This window comes from Sphaerodactylus townsendi, linkage group LG01 (assembly GCF_021028975.2).
Source record: "Sphaerodactylus townsendi isolate TG3544 linkage group LG01, MPM_Stown_v2.3, whole genome shotgun sequence".
Lineage (NCBI taxonomy): Eukaryota > Metazoa > Chordata > Lepidosauria > Squamata > Sphaerodactylidae > Sphaerodactylus > Sphaerodactylus townsendi.
This window is the reverse complement of record NC_059425.1, coordinates 112,067,604-112,087,452: the sequence shown is the minus strand read 5'-3', so window position 1 is coordinate 112,087,452 and position 19,849 is coordinate 112,067,604. Positions and strand designations below refer to the sequence as shown.

The window sequence follows — 19,849 nt, the reverse complement described above, 5'->3', positions numbered from 1 at the left end:
ACAATAGAATACTAGTTAATTCGTCATTTGTGAGGTGCTAAGAGAGTGTGGCTGAATAAATTTGTTTACTGATTGTTGGCCCCAGCTACGTGAATGGCCTGAATGTGGGTACTGGTGAGAATGGCCCATTCTCATATTAGTGTGGAAAGATGGCACAGCATGAGTGAAAAAGTGCCACTTTGGTTGTTTAGGAAAAACATGGTTGTGAGATAGTCTGTGGGTATTTGGATGTTTTTGACCAACGCTTGGGTATCCAGGGCTAACAAACTGTTGAATTCTTGGATGGATCATACCTTATTGACTGAATCTTGTTCAGTCTGGATGTCCCAACTTCAATAGGGGGTGTTCATGATACATATGACTTCCAGTAGAGGGAGCTGAAGGGAATCCCTATTAGACAGCTGGCAACTACAGTCCACCAGTGGATGGAGCATACCACCTTTCTTGAGATATCTAACCTTTTTGATTGGTGGTGACAAAAGGTGTGAAAATCCTGACAAATCATAACTTTTAGATAGTCATGCATAGCCTTCCATTGGGTGCCACTGACATCATGGAGATTATTAATTCTAGCAGTTTTTGGATTAATATGGCTGGCTGAAACCAAAATTTCAATGCAGTTGTTAGCCCTGTGCCTGTCAGTTGATGGGTGGCGGGCACTGCAAAGGGGAATGGTTTTGCTTTGTACTCTGCAGGTGCCCAGTGCTCCCTCCTCCCTTCCACAGACAGCCTTGGCAGCCCTGGAAGACCTGATCTTATCATGTGGGAAGTGTGAGATGTTCCCAGGCTTGTAGTGCTTTGTTATGGGAATCGTAGGAGCCATTTGGCTAAGGGGGGTGGGGAGCTTTGGGGAATATAGGCAGATTCGTCTTTGCTTCATGTTGTCCTTTTGTATCAAAGTAAAGACTTTAGAACAAATCTACAGTTTCTATTATTTCCAGACCCGAGATCTGACAGCAATGGAGTATGTTTAGCCTGACTGCCAGGACTCCTTTTAGCTAGAATGGAACTGACCATGGCCGCTATGAATGACACCCTCTGCATGAGTTCTAAGTTGCATTTCTTTGCATTGATCTTTATGTGCAAAGCCTCAAGTGTCCTTATTTTAACTTGCAAATCTTCTTGGGGCTTTGGCTTAGTATTGGATCTGATCAACCAGGTCAAGGTACAAGTATATTTTTCACTCCAGCCTTCACAGGTAGGCCACTACCACTGCTAGTACGTTTGTAAATACTGTGGATGCCACAGATAACCTGAAGAGAAGGACCATATATTGTAAATGGCAGCAACTGCATTGGAAGCAGAGTTCTGATGACCTAGTCTTATCTTTAGATAAAAATACACAACTGATAGACTATAAACCTGGGTGTAACAGAGGATGGATTACATTCTGAACATCTTAAATAACATAAACTGGTACAGACTTCTCAGGTCTTAGATAGTTCTCCCCTTTTCTTTTTGATTAGAAAGTATCTGCAGTAGAATTCCAAGTGCTGATCTTTTGCCTGCACTGTCACAATTGCTTTTATGCAGATGATGGTGCCAAACTCTCAGAGGAGTTCTCTTAACTCATGTGCCAAAAATGGGCTATGGTTGTCAAAAGCCCTGACTCACAGGTTGGTTAAATTGCAGTATAGCTACACTCCTTATAGAATGTAGATTCTGAAGTTACATGTTCTGAACTTGAGCAATGAGATGCTCAATGGCCAGTAAAGATGTAGAGATCGCTGTTTAACTATGAAGTAAAAGTCTATGAACTTAAAGGACAATGAGTTAAGGTAACATTTCCTTTAAAAACAGCCAAGCTTAACTTGATCAGCACTATTTCCCTTTTGCAACACAATGTAAAAACCCACAGAAAGGTAAATGGAACAGGAGATGGGGGAGTAAAGGCATCAATAGCCTGATGATGAAAACAGCAGTCAGACAATATCGAGCCAGACGTGAAAAGACAGGGAAAAATGTGATTCTTAATCAGTACTCACCGCAAGGGTAACTCAAAACCTGAATGTCATCAATGGCAATGTAGCCATTTCTCCCATCTGAGACTTCAGCCTCAAATATTACCTGTCAAGAGGAAAGAAAAAATATTTACAAGACTCTCTGAAACTGAATTCCCATCTGTGCAGTGTGCAGATAAAAGACTGTATTCTTTCATGAAAACTGAACTTTCTGCTAGATTTCATTACTGGATTTCAAAATGCCCACAGTTCTCTATTTCTGGAAAGATCAGCTCTTAATTAATGCCATTTTATTTTTCATGTGCTCTGCTCTTGGGGCCATTATATAAGAATATTTGTTTGTCTGTTTGGGGGGACGCTATTATTCTCAAATGAGCTGGTGTCTTCTAGATAAAGAGTACCAACAATTTTTTAGTGTTTCATGTTCCTATCCTGAAGATATATCTTCATATTTCATATGAAGAGAGAAGGGCTGTAGTCTACAACAGCTGATGCCACAATAAATCTGCTAGTCTTTAACATGCCAAAAGATTCTTTATTGCTTTGCAACAATTTATCAGTGTGACATGATATTGCTTGGGTGACATGAGCCCCGCATTTTCTGCCTCAGCAATTCAGATGAACACCACCTTGATAGTGAAGCTGGAAGTGAAAGATTAAATTTCTTATGGGTTTCTTCCTTACCTGTTTCTGTTAAGCAAGAGATTTTTAAAAAACCTCTCAAGGATTATGAAATATATGCTGATATACCCTTCTATCATTTCAACAAATAAGGAGACCACTAAACATTAATTACATGCTATGGACCCCAACAGCAAATGAATAATCTGTTCCTACTAATGAATACAGCTAAGTGTGAACTGGATTGTAAGGCTGACATAAGGGATAGGTAACCTCCAGCACGTGTGCTAAACTATCACTTGCCAGATCATTTATTTCAGAGCACAAGGCTAGTTTAAGGTGAGCCCCTGAAGTGTAGCTAGTGCCACTGGGTCTTAGCTTGCTCCCAGTGTACTAGCCCACAGACAATTCTTGTTTTTCACAATACACATACCAGTGTACCAGCACACCAGAACCTTCACAAGTAGAATGATTCCTAGGTTCCTCACTACTGGAAAATTTCACTCATAGTTCTGTGCAAACAGGCCAATTAGCACTGTTTTTATTTGGAAAGTTATTAAACAATCACTTAAGCCACTAAAAACATTCTGGAGAACAGAGGTTTATACAGTATAACAAATCAGTATTTCAAGTCTATCCTCTCTGCTTCAATTTTCATAGGTCTATATATTTATTTTGTATGTACTTTGCCTGTCCTAATTTGTGTTTTGAAAAGATTCTAAAAATTGTAGTTGCCCTTCACAGAAATGTCCTAAAAAGTAGAACATGTCACTTTTGATTCCAGAAGTTTCCTTCTGAACTTCCCAGCTAAGACAAAAAGTACACAAGGAGATACACGCTTATAAACTCTAAATTTTCTCTTCTATAACATTCTGGAGAATATGAATTTGAATGGGAAAAAGCAAGATTGCTATGGCTAGCTCTATCCCCATCCTATATACATTTAGTTGAAGGCATACACAGGTCATACATGCAACTTCACATGAGATCCATCTTGGCACAAATGAAAATTTGCAAACTTCCCATTGTAAATATATAAATTGAATAAATAAATATGTAGAGCCTGGAGATTTCCTAGAATTACAATGGATCAGTTCCCCTAAAGAAAATGAATTCTTAGGTGTGTGGACTCTATGGCATTATATTCCACCGAGCTCCCTTTCTTGTCCCCCACAAAGTCCACCATCCCCAGGCTCCAACCCTGGTATCTCCAGGAACATCCTAACCCTGAGCTGGCAACCCCAGTATGCATACCTCTAAATGAAAGCAAGCACGTCACAGGAACAGTTTGCCTTTGAAATACAAAATTACTCTCAACTACTTTGCTTGAAAAACTACACATGTATCTTCTATCATGAGAATCACTTCTTACTGACCAAAACACATATCTTCACATAGTAAAGTGCAAATCAGCACTACTTTTTAAATATTTCAGCATGTACTTCACTGGACTTTTGTTATATGAAGAAGTGGGGAGAAGTAGGACAAACACTCTGGTCCCCAGATCAGAGTGCACTTTGCAATCATTTCAGGCACTCTGCCCAAACAGTCAATGCAACTCTTTATTTTGTTTTTAATCCTGTGATGACACAGGATTGTCTATGTGGCTTCTTGCTTTTAAAGATGGGGGAAAGAAGCATTTGAAAGGAACTAGAAAGTAAAGATGATTCATGGTGAGACTTTTTGGAAAGGCAGGTCTTTATATAAAAGCACTGCTATTACAGAAGAAAATGGTTCTGAGATTCACTAATCTCAGAAAATGGAAAAGAATGTGCTAATGCTAAATAGCACTAATTGATTAACTGGTTAGGAATTTCATTTTATGCAGTTAAAAATTTTATGCAGGTCAGGTCATTATGGAGCAATTATAATATATAAAGCTTTCTTGGGACACAGTATTTCAGAGTTCTTTATTCTCCCCAACAAGGCTCCCTACAGTGAAATTATATTGATTCTTTTTTTAAATCTAGCTTTTGTCTAAGAAACTTGCCCCTTTAAAGCTGCACCTTGGTTAGATTTCATTAAAAGGCAACAAGGGACATCATGTTTTCCGGGTGTCTCAGATTCAGCATAAAATGTCAAAGGAAGAACTCATACTTCTTCAACACTCTTGTTATTTTGCATGCCTTCACATATTAGCATGGTATCAGGAAGAGACCGTGTGCTTTTCTAGATTACAATTTGTGTATATTTTTAGATACACTCAGTAAACAGGATGACATCCTAACAGAACTGATAGAATGTGATTGATAGAAGGAGACTGTTTTATGTGCACAGTTAGGAAACCTTATATATAATGTTTCCTAATTGCCTAAGGGATGGAATGTCTGACTGGTAACAAGCCCCCAGCCAATGGGTGTACAGGACTCACAATGTTCCATCCCATCCCCACCCACCTTCCCCCACCAGGAGCCTCCCCCGCCCCAAACAATATGGGCTGCTCGCCTGGAAAGAAAAGGGAGGAGAAGGAAAGGGGGGGGGGTCACCCCTCCCCCCTTTTTGGGTCCATTTTATTTTAATTTAAAATGGGCTTTAGTGCTAGTTTCTAATAAGTGTAATTGTGGTGACTAGATAACTGGTAATTGGTTATATGGTCTAACAGGATTTGCACTGAATTGGCAAGGGAAATATGAATTCTAGAAGAAACATGCATGACGGCAGTGGCGTAGCTATCATGGTGTTAAATGCCAAGGCAGGCATTCAGTCATGTAAAGGGTGGAAAATTGCCCCTCACACCCTTCCTCCTACCCCCTTGACCGGGCCCTGGCCAGGCCACTCCTTCAGCCAGTGGAGGCTGAATGAACAGACTAGTGGGGCCACCACAGGGCACCCCCAGCCCCACCCCACCTGGTGGAGGTTGTAGTCAAGCACCCCTCAGCCCCACCCCACTGAGGTTGCAGCCGAGCGCTCCTCAGCCCTGCCCCACCAGGTCCGGTGGAGGCCAAAGCCAGGTGCCCCTCCGCCCCGCCAGGCCCAGTGAGGTTGCAGCTGAGCACCCCTTGGCCCCGCCCCACCCAGCGGAGGCCACCCCCAGGCACCCATTGGCCCTGCCCTGCTAGGCCCCGCCAGGCTGCTGGCTCAGGTACATGGGGTGCGGGGGGCACCATTTTGCCCTGGGTGCCGTTTTTCCCCTCTATGCATCTGCATGATGGACTGCCCAGTAAAATGAAGGATTAAAAGTACAAGTCAGTCAGTGAAACAAGTTGCTATCAGAACAGACTAAGGAGAAAAAAACTTCCTAGGAACATGAAAGCACCCTGATTGGGTAAGCTGACTTGCTTTCTAATTGGGAGAGAAACCAGCTGACTCAGAGAGGGAGGGTGTACCTCTGTGAGAGAAAAGTTTGGGGGACTTTTAGATTTGGATTCCTGCGAGTTAACATTAAGTCCCTTAACTGTGTGTTAAACATCTCCTCTGAGGAGATGGATCTGACATAAAATATACTGAGTGTCAGTATGCACTGGAAACAGAAAATATTCAGACAAGAAAACTGGCAAGGCCGCAGGTGGGAAAGTACTCAGTCTTTACACACGTGACCAAAAATTAAAGGAAAGGAATTAATGTTCTGAGTATAGAAGAGTTCCTAAGCCAGTTACATTGGGAATTATACACATGGGTGAATTTCCAGTCTGGTGTATTAATGTTCTGCTGAAATTACCTCAGGAGTGAGATTTATATGAAGTGGGTAGCTAACAGTGTCACGCCTATATGTGTACTGTGTAAAAGGACACTAGCCTGTTAGAACCCAAAGTCATTACGAATTCATTAGTCAGAAACATAGAATCATAGAGTTGGAAGAGACACCCAAGAGCCATTAAGCTCAACCCACTGCAATGCAGAAACACACGCCGCCCTGAGTCCCTTTTGGGATGGGCAGCACAGAAATTTTAAAATAAATAATCAAAGCACTTAAAGAACCTCTCATAATATCTAAGCAACTGAAGAAACTTACAAAGTTTGAATTAAAAACTATGCCCGTGCTAAAACTGATGTTTGTATATAGTTAATGCCTGCCTGTTTTCCATCCATTGGAATAACTCCTGATCCCACTGAAATATCCCTTTCCATTTTAAAACTTACATAGAAATTGATTTTAGAACTAACTTATGTAATCAGATATTGTAGTATTTTACCCCTGTTTGTAAGCTGCCCTGGGCTTGACTTCGGATGGGAATTGGGCAGGGTATAAATCTAATGAAATATTAAAAACAACTTTGTTCAATAAATTTTACTTTTGCTTGTTGAACCTGCCTCAGTTCTCATTGGTGCCTTGAAAAGAGGGAATTCCCATAGGGAAAAAAAGGCTGAGAAAACAACCATAAACCAGTTCAAACGCTACCATCAAAACAGCTCAGTCATACAAAAGGCAGGAAAACCCACCTCGGCTGCCTAAGCCTGCCACAAATAGGAGGGTGAAGGGTTGGTGACAGCATGGGAAAGTGGTGTAGCACAAAGCAGAATTATGGGCTACAAGATGCCACCATCACTTTGCATTAAGAAGAATGTAAGAAACTATCCTCTTAAGGGCTCTAACTGGAATATTTTGCTGTCTCTTTTCTTGGACTTTATTCTCCCCTGCTAGGCATTGGTATATATCATTAAAATGACCAGAGTGGCAGATTCTACAACTGGTCAAGATCTAATTGTCCTTATCATGTCAGGAGCGCATTCAACTGGCAAATCTTTTATCTCTGTCTACAGAAGAAGATGGATGCTTGTGAGTTTAATTATCCAAAACCTGAGCTGAAATGCAGGTCAGTTCTAATGCTTGGTGTCAAGAATTCTGTTAAGGGACTAGACACAGTAGTACCATAGTCAAGACCACATAAAAGCTAATGTGAGCTTCAGCTTTGGAATGAAACAGATTTTGCCCTTCATGCTGTTTTCTCTCCAATTCATGCACTTTAAAGCCTGACCTATTCTCATATAATTATTTCAGGACTATTTCTAGGTTACTGGTTGAACTACTAAGTGTTGTACATGTACACACACACACACACACACACACACACACACACACACACTGAATAGAACTAAGATGACAGATCTGCTTAAATCTATGCACACAAAAATTAAAGTGTTTTAGAAAGTAGATAGGCCCACATGAGGCTGTCTGAGTTCTTGATATCTATATATCTAATTTTGAAGTGTGTTCCTTGCCTGTGGATGCATAAATCCACACATTGAAGGCACACTCACCCCAACAGGGGACCACTTGGGTGTGCAGAAAAGCCTGAAATTAAAAAACCAGGGGATTTAAATCCTGCCCACCCCCCAATTTAAAAAAAAGAATTTTGTCTGCACATGAACAAACAGTGGCCTTTGGCCACTTCCGACAGCTGGGCCTGGCTATGTCAGCGGCAGATCCCAGGAGTGTGTCTTGGGCTGCGCCATGACAGTTTTTCAGGTTACAGAGAAGCACAGCTTGGTATTGTGATTTTAAAACACCAGTAAGAAGCTTTCCCATCAATCTAGAGATAGGGGCTACTCAGGGTTCTTGATTCAAAGAGCCAAGGGAAAAGCAATAAATAAATATTGTTAGATAAAAAGAAAATGTCTGAGGATAGACTTACTGAATATTCACTATTGTTGTCCTGAATTCAAAAAGTGGTTCATAGACACTGGCACATACCGTAGTAAACTCTATTGAAGGATGCCAGCAACCACTTTTTCTTTCCTTTTTTTCTCTTTTCTTTTTTTGGTTTCAGATGTTCTAAATTCTTGGATGATATACTCATGAGAATAGCTGCTCTTACCCTGAAAGAATGCAGCGCAGCTATAACAGGCCATTTCAGATGTGGGGGTGCTCCGTATGTCAAGTTGGACATTATGTTTATACTGGACACACAGAACAAGATATGAGTTTTCGTGTGTCTAATTAACAGATTGATTAGTTCCCCTATGCATTTAAGTATTTGGTACTAAGAGGTGGGATATTTGAGTAGACTATTATTATGATGATTTTGTTTGACATGTTAACGCAGGCGTGAAGGGGAGGCAGGGAAGGGCCCTCAGAGCTGCTCTGCGGTCTTGGCCTTGCTCATGGGAGGGAGGCCGTGCCGAGGGGAGGAGGGGTGTGGCCGTGGGGGTGATTTTCCAACCCCCACGTGACCAAAGAGGGGCCTGTCCGGCAGTGACGTAGGTATAGATTTTATGGGGTGGTTTAGGGCTGGGGCCATGCCCTCATCAACCCCTGGGGGCGTGGCCCCACCCCACCTCCAGCCCCAGTACTTATAAAAGCAGCACTCCAAGGCGGGGGACGGCAGAGTCCTCTGCTCCGCTCGCCCCCCTCCCCACTGGCTGGGCTCCCAGGCGGCAGTCCCTTCTGCCCTCCCCTCCAGGCAGAGGCGTAGCTAAGGAAAAGGGATAACGCTGCAAAATCTGAGTTTTGTGCCCCCCCCCCCCATGGCTTCCCACTGAGATGCTGGAATCCACCCCCAAACAGCATCACTTTCAATAGTGTTAACTAGGGAGCCCAGATTCTCCTTTTAAATCCACCTTAAAGGGAGAATCTGGGGTCCCCAGTTAAAACAACATTGAAAGTGATGCTGTTTTAGGGTGGATTATCCCCTACCCTGAAACAGCATCACTTTCAATGTTTAAACTGGGGACCTCAGATTTTCCCTTTAAATCCATGCTGAAGGGGGTGGATTTAAAAGGAGAATCTGGGGAAATTTGGGGGGTGCCTGGTGTCAGGGGTGCAATTGTTATGCTAGCAGCACCAAACTTTCAGGGTATCTTTAGGAGACTCTCCTGATGCTCCTGCTCAGGTTTGGTGAAGTTTGGTTCAGGGGGTCCAAAGTTATGGATCCTCAAAGGTGTAGCCCCCATCTCCTATTAACTCCCATTGGAAACAATGGGGGATGGGGCACCCCCTTTGGGAGCCCATAGCTTTAGACCCCCTGAACCAAACCTCACCAAACCTGGGTGGTACCATCAGGAGAGTCTCCTACAGATACCCTGAAATTCTGGTGCTGCTAGCCTGAAAACTGTGCCCCTGCAGGACCAAAACTGGAAAAAAATTTAAAAATAAAAACACACCACAAACAGGGGCAGAGCTTCAGACGTGTAATGAGAGGGTTTAAACCCAGGAACCCCCCCCCCCCCATGTCCTTGCCGCCCAGAGCATTTGTCCCCACCCCACCCCACCCCATAGAAGCTATGCCTATGCCCGTATGACATGGTTACTTGAGAACTCTGAACTACTTCAAACTCAATTTTTGGGACGGTTCTTGTACAGACATCTATTTCTGAGTCCTATTTCCATTAAGCTGATTGTACCTTATCAAACTTTATTTGTGAGAGTTATGTTCTGAAAAAAAAGTATTTGTGCAAATCCATGCATTGTTTTGGTCAGGAGTTTTTCACTCTGTTTTTATGTGAGTTGGATAAGAAAGTTTTCCTACAATATATACATGACTGCTTGCTTTATGACCTTGTACATTTTGACAATCTGTAGCATAACTGAGTAAAATGTAATCAGAGTTTTTAATGGCTGAGACATCATGTGAGCTTTGGAATCTTGGAGTTTAAAGAGACAGTAACACTATTATACAGTATACACACCAATATCTCCATATAGATATGTCATGATGGGGCTGTTGGGGGGGGGGATTCGCTTTAACTTTTGCAGGTGCTATTTTATCACTTCTAGCTGTGGCCTTGGAGTTCTGCGACTGAGATGAGACTCCAGGCTGGACAATGTGCCCTTTGGGGGTTGGGCGGTATATAAGTTCGAAAAATAAATAAAAATAAATAAATGTGAAATGTTTGCTTCTCACATGGGGGTGCACTCATATTATCAAGAGTTTGGCGTGGTTTTCGTCAGAACACTCTTTCTATGTTCCCGACATGTCTTCAATAAAAGTCTTGAACCAATCAAGTGAATTACTGTCTGAACGGGGAATCTGACAAGATGCTTATAGATAATACATACATCACACATAGCAGTCAAGATTATCTCCATTATCCATTTAGCTGAATTGTGGTTAATTTTGCTTTTTACTTACACTATAATGCTGGAAGTAGTTTTATACAAAGTACTTTACTTGTGCAAATAGCAGAGTACTATTATACAAATATAGTAAGACTTGATTCTGACTAAATACAGATGGGTTGCATGGCTAAAATGCTTCATGCCCCTAACTGGAATTTCTACTGAAGTCATCAGATCTTCCCAATTTGAATGTACTTTTGTAATTTAAGTGACTGTTCAGAATATCACCACATAAAATTCTGCCCAAATAATTCAAAACAAATTCACGTTCTTGACAAAATCTGCCCAGAATCTCTTTCATGATGTACACAAGTGCAAGGAGCTCTCACTGACACTGTTATAAGTAACAATGCAGGCTGAAAATGGCTGGTCTCATGACAGAAGGGCTCATATAAAAGAAATAAGCAGATGCATTTTTACTTTTTCTTTTGTATAAGTGTGTCAGATGCTTGTAGAAAGAAACCAGATACATCCAGATGAGGATTTATCAGCTAGCTCAACATCTATGCTCTGGCTAACTGCTGTCCTGATTTGTCAAGCTATCCATCATCATACTTCCAGTAAGTTTGCCTATTTATTGGTCTTGCCCATCAATTTGTCGTTTCATTGACATTCACAATTAGGTTTACTTTATGTTTTCTCTTTATCTGAAGTATAAGGATATTGATACAGTCTTACTTTACAAAGGATTATGATGATAAGGCGTGTGAAGCATTTTGAGCACTCAAGGTCAGCGGAGCTCTACAATTCGTGACAGTCCTGTTGCTGGTATTGCACGATAAACACTGAATGGGAAGTGCAGATGTTCATCTCTAAATGCTGAAGGATTATATGGCAGGAAGGTTCCATCAACCAACACCCATCCTACCCAACAGCATTTGGGAAGATGAACCAATCTCTTCTGTTTTGCATTTAATATGGATAAACTGCTGAAGTTGCTGTAAACACCATCACTGTCTGAAATGTGAAGCAGCTCTAACATAGAGTTAGAAAACATCCACATTCATTATTTTAGTAATCCTTAGAACCTATGTGGCTTGTTCGTTGGCTATCTATCCAGGCCCACTGCTTGGATGTAGTATAAAACAGGATGTTGGACTAGAATGGGCCACTGGTCTAGTCTTATAATATCTTCAAAGCATTTACTATTTGCAACAGCCAGAAAATCACAGAAAATCGCAGGGGAAATTAGGAGGCACAGACAGCATGACTTAATTTTATAAAGTCTTAATAAAATGAAGAAATTTGTCACTCCAGTCCAAATGCTGACAAGCACCAAATGAATGATAGCTTGTTCTCTGTCTCCCCAAATGCACATACAAAATTTGGAGGACTCTACAGGCAGAAAATGAACACACATTTTTTTTTAAAAAAGTACAATGCTATTTTCTCCTTGAGACAGAAAGATGGGGTGGATGTCTCAATGTAAACTTTTACCTAAGCCACACAAATATGTTTACATACTAAAATGAATCTCCCTTGTAACAAATTTTGCTGAGCTAATTTAGAAACCATGAAAACATAATTACTTCCATTTGAATGCTTAAGTAATGCTGTGAGGCAAAGTTTTTCTGCTGACAAAGCCCCAGAGAACTCTTTTTTTAACACAGTAAATCAAACACTTGGGTACAAAATTTGTGATTCAGCCTCCTAAGGATTTTCTAGTTATGGTACAGATATCCTTCTCCTAATATTTGAGAATCGAGATAAGAAGAAGAATTTGGATTTATACCACCCTCCTGTAAGGAGACTCAAGGGGGCTAGAAACTCTTTTCCTTTCCCTCCCCACAACGAACACCTTGTGAGGTAGGTGGGGCTGAGAGAGTTCTGAATTAATTGTGCCTAGACCAAGGTAATCCAGCAGTAATGTAGGAGTGGGGAAACAAATCTGGTTCACCAGATAAGACCCTGCTGCTCATGCGAAGGAGTGGGGAATCAAACCCAGTTCTCCAGATTAGAGTCCACCTGCTTTTAACCACTACACTCTATGTAGCCTGGCTCTATGTAGCCATCTTATTGTTTTTAAACAAGTATTGTTGTTAATAGTGTTGATCAGCACAGGTTCCCAAATAAATAATCAATCTGGGGAGCCTGCTATTTTTCAATAGGGGCTTAAATCTGACAATTGACTCTATAATGCTTTACTGTGCTTCATCTCAGTCCATGGATTCTTTTGGGAGATGACAGGCTGATGCTGATAATTCTCCTGAATATTTGGAAAGTGATTGTGACAAGAAACACAACATAATAAAGTTAAAGTAGGTGTATTTATTTTCCTAAGCAAGTTGCAAGGACATAAGAACCAAGGGTAAATAAACAAATCAGAACAATGCACAAAACTGCTATCTTTCTATCCTCTCAATCTCAGCCTTGTCTGACCACCTTGCTGGCTCCTGATCTCCCTCATGTTACACATCTCTTTTACCTATCTAGCTCAGTTTCTCCGCCTTGTCCTTTTTGTCCACCTAGCCAGATGCTCACCCTGAAACCATGCAACATCTTCTATCTTTTCTGGGCTCATGTTTCCCCTCCATGGGGACATTGGACAGGCACTCAAATGCTGTTCTTTCTGGATTTTGTCATGGATGGTTAAATCTAGTTAACCCGTAACTGTTCATTTGCAGTTGCTTTACCTAGTTACACTGTGTCCTGAATTTGTTATGTAACAGTCATTTCATTACACTGGATGGTGGAATTTGCCTCACTGCCTTGTTGTTTAGTCTATTAGTGTGAAGGCCTTACACATATACCACCACCACCACCCTCTGCATTTTCTAGCAAACTGAATGGCATAGACTTGCTATACCGTCCCACCAAAAGATATAAGTAGAATTGTGAATTCATCTGTCTCCACTTACTCATGCTCCAACCTTCCCTCCCCTCAACACCAAGCCGGGCCTGATGGAGCAGTGGCTGCAAGTCTGCTGCCCCGCTGGGCCCGGCACCAGCTCTCTTAAGCTCCCTCCAACCCTCCCCATGCCCCAAACACCAAGGGACTATTTTGTACTGTGGAAGCATAGTACTCTCTTTTCTGCAAAACACTGCTGACTGCACTTAGATCTTTCACTGGGAAAGGTTTTCCTGCAATTGCTATTTATCTCTGGAGTTTTCCTGCAATTGCTATTTATCTTTAGATGACGATCAGTTCTCCTGGAGGAAAGAGTAGTTTTGGAGGAAAGACTTTATGTCATCACATTTCTACTGAGCTTGCTCCCCTATACAAGCGCCACCCTCAAGTCTCCAGGAATTTACCAAGCCAAAGTAGGCAACCTTAGCAGCCTTCAAGAACTTAAGCACCAAGATGATTAGGGCCTTAAAGGTAACAACCAGAACTCTGATCTGTGTTTGAAAATGGCCCCATTGAAAACGCATCGTGAAGGGTCCTTCTCCCAGGGGGATGGAGGCCATCTTGTATGGATGGTTCTCTACCCCTTCTCTGATCTGATTACTGGAAGTAATTCATGTCTGCACAGTTTTTGTGATCTAGTGGAATACTTGTAACCAAAAGTCACAGTCGCGTCATAACAATGTTAACGGTAAGACTGCCTCTCCCTGCATCCTAGTAAGTAAATGTTAAGGCAAAATAATTTGCTGTGCTGTGACTTTAAGAGCTACACAACAGGAGACTTGATGTTGAGTTTTATTGCCATTTTCAGTCAACTTATTCCGTGTCTCATACCTAGTTTTCTTCAACTATCTTTTAAGGTTCCTTTCTAATGCTGATATTACTGACATTTGCTACTGATTTGTACTAAAATCCTTTATCAAGCCCAGTCAGGGTATTTGATTGATCTTCAATTTGATTATATGCCTATTTACTAAGAAACTACTTCATTTTAAGTTCTACTGCATTTTAAACGGGCTTCTATGCAGATAGTGTGCTTAGCATCGTAGATTTGAACATATGAAAGTACCCTGCACTGAGTCAGTAGAACCCAGAACTGACTGTCAAATTTCAGGAGTTCAATTACAGACCTCACCAGCCATGCAACCGGGGATTCTTTTGCCTTAATGAGCAGATTCTGAACTTGGGGGATCTGTATGCACACTCTTCAGGCTAAGCAATGGCTCCTCTGTTCCTAAAAAAAAGTCAACTCATAATATGAATTCTTGCCACCAAACTATGCTAAACCTTTCAGTGGCCACAGAGCTCACTAGTCTTGGAAAAGCTATCAGTCCTCGTTTCTAATTTTTAAAAAACTTGAATTAACTAAGCACTGTACTAGGGGTTTTTTTAACAGTGAATACACAGTACTTGTAAGAAGCTCAGTCAAGATACTGAATGCACATTTTTGTGTCAGACACAACTTTCCAAACAAAAAAGTATAGACTGTCCCAAGTTTATTAACATTTTGTAAAAGATAGCAGGTATCAGAAAATGTACATTGTACAGTATTTAAGCTAGTTGTAAAAACCATGTATTTGCAGACTTCAGTATTAAAATCTGAAAAATGCAAAGAAGACAAAACAAAATTGAATATAGTATGATTAAATAGGGAATATCAATTATTTACATTTTTAAATATCTTCCTCCGTAACGTAAGATCCAACAAGGCTGCAAGTTATTACTACACATAATATTGTGGTGGAATTGAATTCTATAGCTGGCTACCAAGCCTAGTCACAATCTATGGACTCTTGGTCACGAGATGACATGTAAGGAAGCTACCTGAACAATAACAACCCAATCAATTACAATGAAAACAAACCTATACTTTTAAAGCTGTGCACCAATGAGATGGAATTTTTTTGGCAGGGGAGAGAGCAGTATTCCCCTCCCTGAAACTATTATATCCATGTTACTGAATTCTTCCTTTAAGCAATTGAGTAGTGTACAGGACAGAGGGATTCAGTTTGCAAACAGATGCCACTGACCAAGCATGTACATATGTGTAATACAATCTGGTGAACCAATCCAAACTGTTCTAACAGTTAGCTCCATGATCTCCTCATACAATCATGTCATGAACTGGAGATTGCTTGAGCATTTTTTATGCTCATCAAGGAGTCCAGGTTAACACTTTGAGATATACAGTTATTGTACAACCTGATCTCTCTCTGGATTTTGATAAGACAGAGCAGAACATCTTCCTATTTATTTATAGGACAATCTAGGATGATTTTTAACACATAAAATTTAGGGCAAAATAAAATATCCACAAAATGAATACTGATAGTGCCTAGATATGCCTATTTTGTTAGGTTTTCTTGCAGGACGTTGGCAGGCAAGCTGCCATCTCCTTAGCAGTTTCATAAGCATGACCACCATTACTATATTCATAATGGGTGACATTTTTTTCTAAAGCTTTAACTTCAGGAAACCCAAGGCTGCATGACAATCTGGCCTCTCTTTTAGTGAATAAAGAGTAATCTTGAAAATGTGACCCAAGTGAACATTAAATGGCAAGATAAAGAAAGCAAATAAAAATCCCACCAAACTTAAGAGTGTAAAACATATTAAAATTGGCTTGGGGACTTTCCTAAAGCTTTTGGATAATTGTATGCATGGCTCACATGAAGCCACATTAACACAGGGCTTAAATTCGGTCTAATCAACATCTGTCAATATTCTAAATTTAGACTTTGGGGTAACTATGAGTACATTCAGGGGTTTGCACGTGCTTCATTTTTGTCAGGTCTGATTCATCAGATTTAACTGCTTGGAGGAAGAAATATTAAAATGTGGACTTGGAAAAATATTAACATTCCCAAAGGTAGCAATTATATTTTATTTGGGCAAAGCAAGGCTTTCATCCCCCCACAATGAAGTCTTCTGGGTGTTTTGTGTGATTCTTCCACTCTATCGTTGCTTTACTTTTAGTAGGCAAATCAGGGTTCGATGTATCAGCAGACTGGAGAAAAATTGGACACAGAACTGGGAAGAGAAGGGTTTTATGTAAAGATGCATAAAACTTAACAGCAACATCCAGTGCTCACGGCATAGCAAAACCTGACTGTGTTCTAAAAATATGAACAAATGTGACTTAAAATACATACAGAGACAACATAACTCACAGGGCAGACTCCCAGCCAGCTAGAAATCAACTTCTGCCTCTCCATTTAAATGTCCTGCTCCACCATAACATTGATGTAGCAAAGTTGGTAGAGGGAGAAATCAGAAGTCAATGCCTAGGTGAGCCTCCCCATCAGCTCAGACTTGGTTTCTGATCCTCATGCAACCCCGGCCCCCCTCCCTGCCACACACACCCCCAAAAAAGTTCCCTTCAAAACTGGAATGCTGGGTGTTCATGCCAAACAAGCATGAACATGATATGAACTGGCAGATTACTTAATTTGTTAGGAAATTTCAAGCAGAGTTTCACAAGGATTCATGCTCTTGAATATTTTCAGCCATGGGGAAAGGAGTATTTAATGGACAATTGTAGGTACACAGAATATTTAGTAGAGATTGGAATACTTTTGTTTCTCTTTCTTAAACCATTGGCTTTTTACCCATATTTGTATTTGTTTCTCGCACATCATCATCATAAAACCAGAGACCTGGACATGCAGTTTCAAAGTAAAGTGTCACCTAGACTGAACAGAAGCTTGATTTTCCATGATATGTCATTGTGAAATATTCATGCCTTACTTATCTCCTACTCAGTGGGGCTCAAAGCAGCTTTACATTACCTGAACCTCAATTTCAGCAGCAAATATGGCTCTATGGTTTTCAGGATTGTTTTATACAGTGATGTTTTCATTGTTGCTTTTAATTTTTGTAAGACACACTGAGTTTGGTATAAATTCCATAAATGAATAAATAACTATAAAATACAAAAAGCAGCCTCTTTTGGAACCACCTAACCTTAACTGGCCCTTTGTCAAAGACCATTAACAGCATGCTTGGACATCTCAGCATAGCAAAGTTTCCATAACTACTGAAGAATAGGTACCTTTTTCACCTCTTCAGAGATGCCTAAACTAAAACCAGGGGGCAAACATTGAAAATGCTGGGGGGAAGAATTAGGACTAATAAAAGGAAATATTTCTTCACACAACGCGTGATTGGTGTTTGGAATATGCTGCCACAGGAGGTGGTGATGGCCACTAACCTGGATAGCTTTAAAAGGGGCTTGGACAGATTTATGGAGGAGAAGTTGATCTATGGCTACCAATCTTGATCCTCCTTGATCTGAGATTGCAAATGCCTTAGCAGACCAGCTGCTCGGGAGCAGCAGCAGCAGAAGGCCATTGCTTTCACATCCTGCATGTGAGTTCCCAAAGGCATCTGATGGGCCACTGCAAGTAGCAGAGTGCTGGACTAGATGGACTCTGGTCTGATCCAGCAGGCTCTTTCTTATGCCTGCTCCAAAACACAGCAGAGGCTATGAAATAATTTTCACTGCACAACATGATGGTAGGGGGAGGGGTCGGAAGGGGGACAGGATGAGAGCTGATTCCAAGCTAATCAAAGTGATGAGCAAAGTTTCTCCATGGGTGGAGAAATCACGAGTAGATTCTCAACTGACCCCTCAGTAAGCTGAGAGTTGTTTCCTGACCTCCTGCTTAGGAAACAAAGATACAAAAACAAAACAGCAGTGCGGTTGCTGCTGCAGCTGTATGGTGCTCACGGAAACAGATCTGAAGTTTGACTCATCTCTGATTGTGACAGTTGAAAATAATGAGCTTGGCTGCCAAACATGGTTGTAGCATTCCTACAGCAAACTCTTTATTCACAATGGCTACTTTCTACACAGACAAAAAGGACCAAACTCCCTTGCAACACATGTAATACCAATAGCCTATCCAGCAGAACTGTATGGCCCACTGTACCAAAAAAAATCTAAAAAATCTAATAAGCACAGCTTATGATGATCATTGTTCCTGGAAAACCACAAAAATCAATCACCTCCAATACTGCAGAATGTGATCATTAATTGTTCCCGTTTCAGAAAACTGTTCTGGTAACTGAATCCATCATACACATGATAAAAGACAGTAGTGCAAAACAGCTTTCCAGCAACACCTGGCAAGTTTCAAGGCACTACAATGTTAAGAGTTCATTTAACAAAAAGAAGAATGTATATTATTGAATCTCAATAGGAAGGATATCAAGTAGCATAAAAACTACAGAGTGAAAACATCACTGTCTCCACCTTTTGAGCTTTAGCCAAATTGTAATCCACGAGAATAACTGGAAGATGTTCTCTCTCAGACACACCATGCACAAATACATACACACCTTAGCTCGCTCAGCAAACGCATTCCAGAACTTATATATTTATGTTTTTTATGTTTTTCTATTTGTATGCTGCCCTCCCCACAAGAGCTCAGAGTGGCAGTAAATAACATATAAAATTTGATTAAACAGTCAACAATTAAAACCATTAAAAGTTATAATAATTAAAATCCAACCTAGTCTAATTAAAATACATTCAAATTACAATTGACTAAAAGCTTACTTTCACATCAGAGTTAAAATAAGACTGGTAACAGATGATATTTAAAGCAGATAGGGAATTAGGATTTGGGCAGGCAACAAGCAGAGGTGTAGCAAGGGGGGGAAACACCCAGTGCTCCGGTGCGTCCTCTGCCCCGTCCCGTCCTGGAACGGCCCATCCCACCCTGGAACACCCCTGGAACGCCCCCGCCATGCCCTCACCACACACACCCCACGCACACACACACACAGGGGCGCACGTCTGGTGGGTCGCGCGCCCCCTCCCCCTTAGAGCTACACCTCTGGCAACAAATGCAGTTAATAGTAGATAATTTCAATTGCAGTTTCCAGTTTTTCAGACCTCAATCAAAAGCCTGGTGGAACAGCTCTGCCTTAGAGACCCTGCAGAATTGAATCAAATCCTGCAGGACCCAAATGTTAGGTGGTAGAGCTTTCCACCAGGGCCAAAAATGCTCTGGTACTGGTTGAGGCCAATTTGACAATAGCAGAACCAGGGACCACCAGGAGGTTCGCAGTTCTGACCTCAAGCTTTCTTGGGGGACATATGGGGTAATGTGGTTTCGAAGGTATGCAGGTCCCAGACCGCTCATAGTCTTAAAGGTCAAAAACAATACCTTAAACCTGATCTGGAAATCTACCAGTAACCAATGCAGTCCGTGGAGAATAGGGGGTGATGTGCTCCCTCATTTGTGTCCCATTTGGGAACCTTGAGGCCACTTTTTACACCAGCTTCAATTTCCAAATCAGATTTAAGGGCAGGCTAGCAGAGAGCAAATTACAGTAATCTAGCCTGGAGGTGACTGTTGCATGGATCACAGTGGCTAGATCAGATTGAGAGAGAAATGAAGCCAGCCGCCATGTTTGGCA

General features: G+C 41.2%; 1 protein-coding gene across 18 annotated transcripts in view; it reads right to left on the bottom strand.

The window, feature by feature from the left end:
- PTPRK (protein tyrosine phosphatase receptor type K) overlaps positions 1–19,849 on the bottom strand; it is a 482,195-nt gene that overhangs the window by 237,542 nt on the left and 224,804 nt on the right. For all 18 annotated transcript variants that reach the window (XM_048491075.1, XM_048490937.1, XM_048490928.1 and 15 more), the window contains exon 4: positions 1,986–2,067. In XM_048491075.1, coding sequence (XP_048347032.1) covers positions 1,986–2,067 — 82 coding nt within the window. The remainder of the gene's footprint in view (positions 1–1,985; positions 2,068–19,849) is intronic.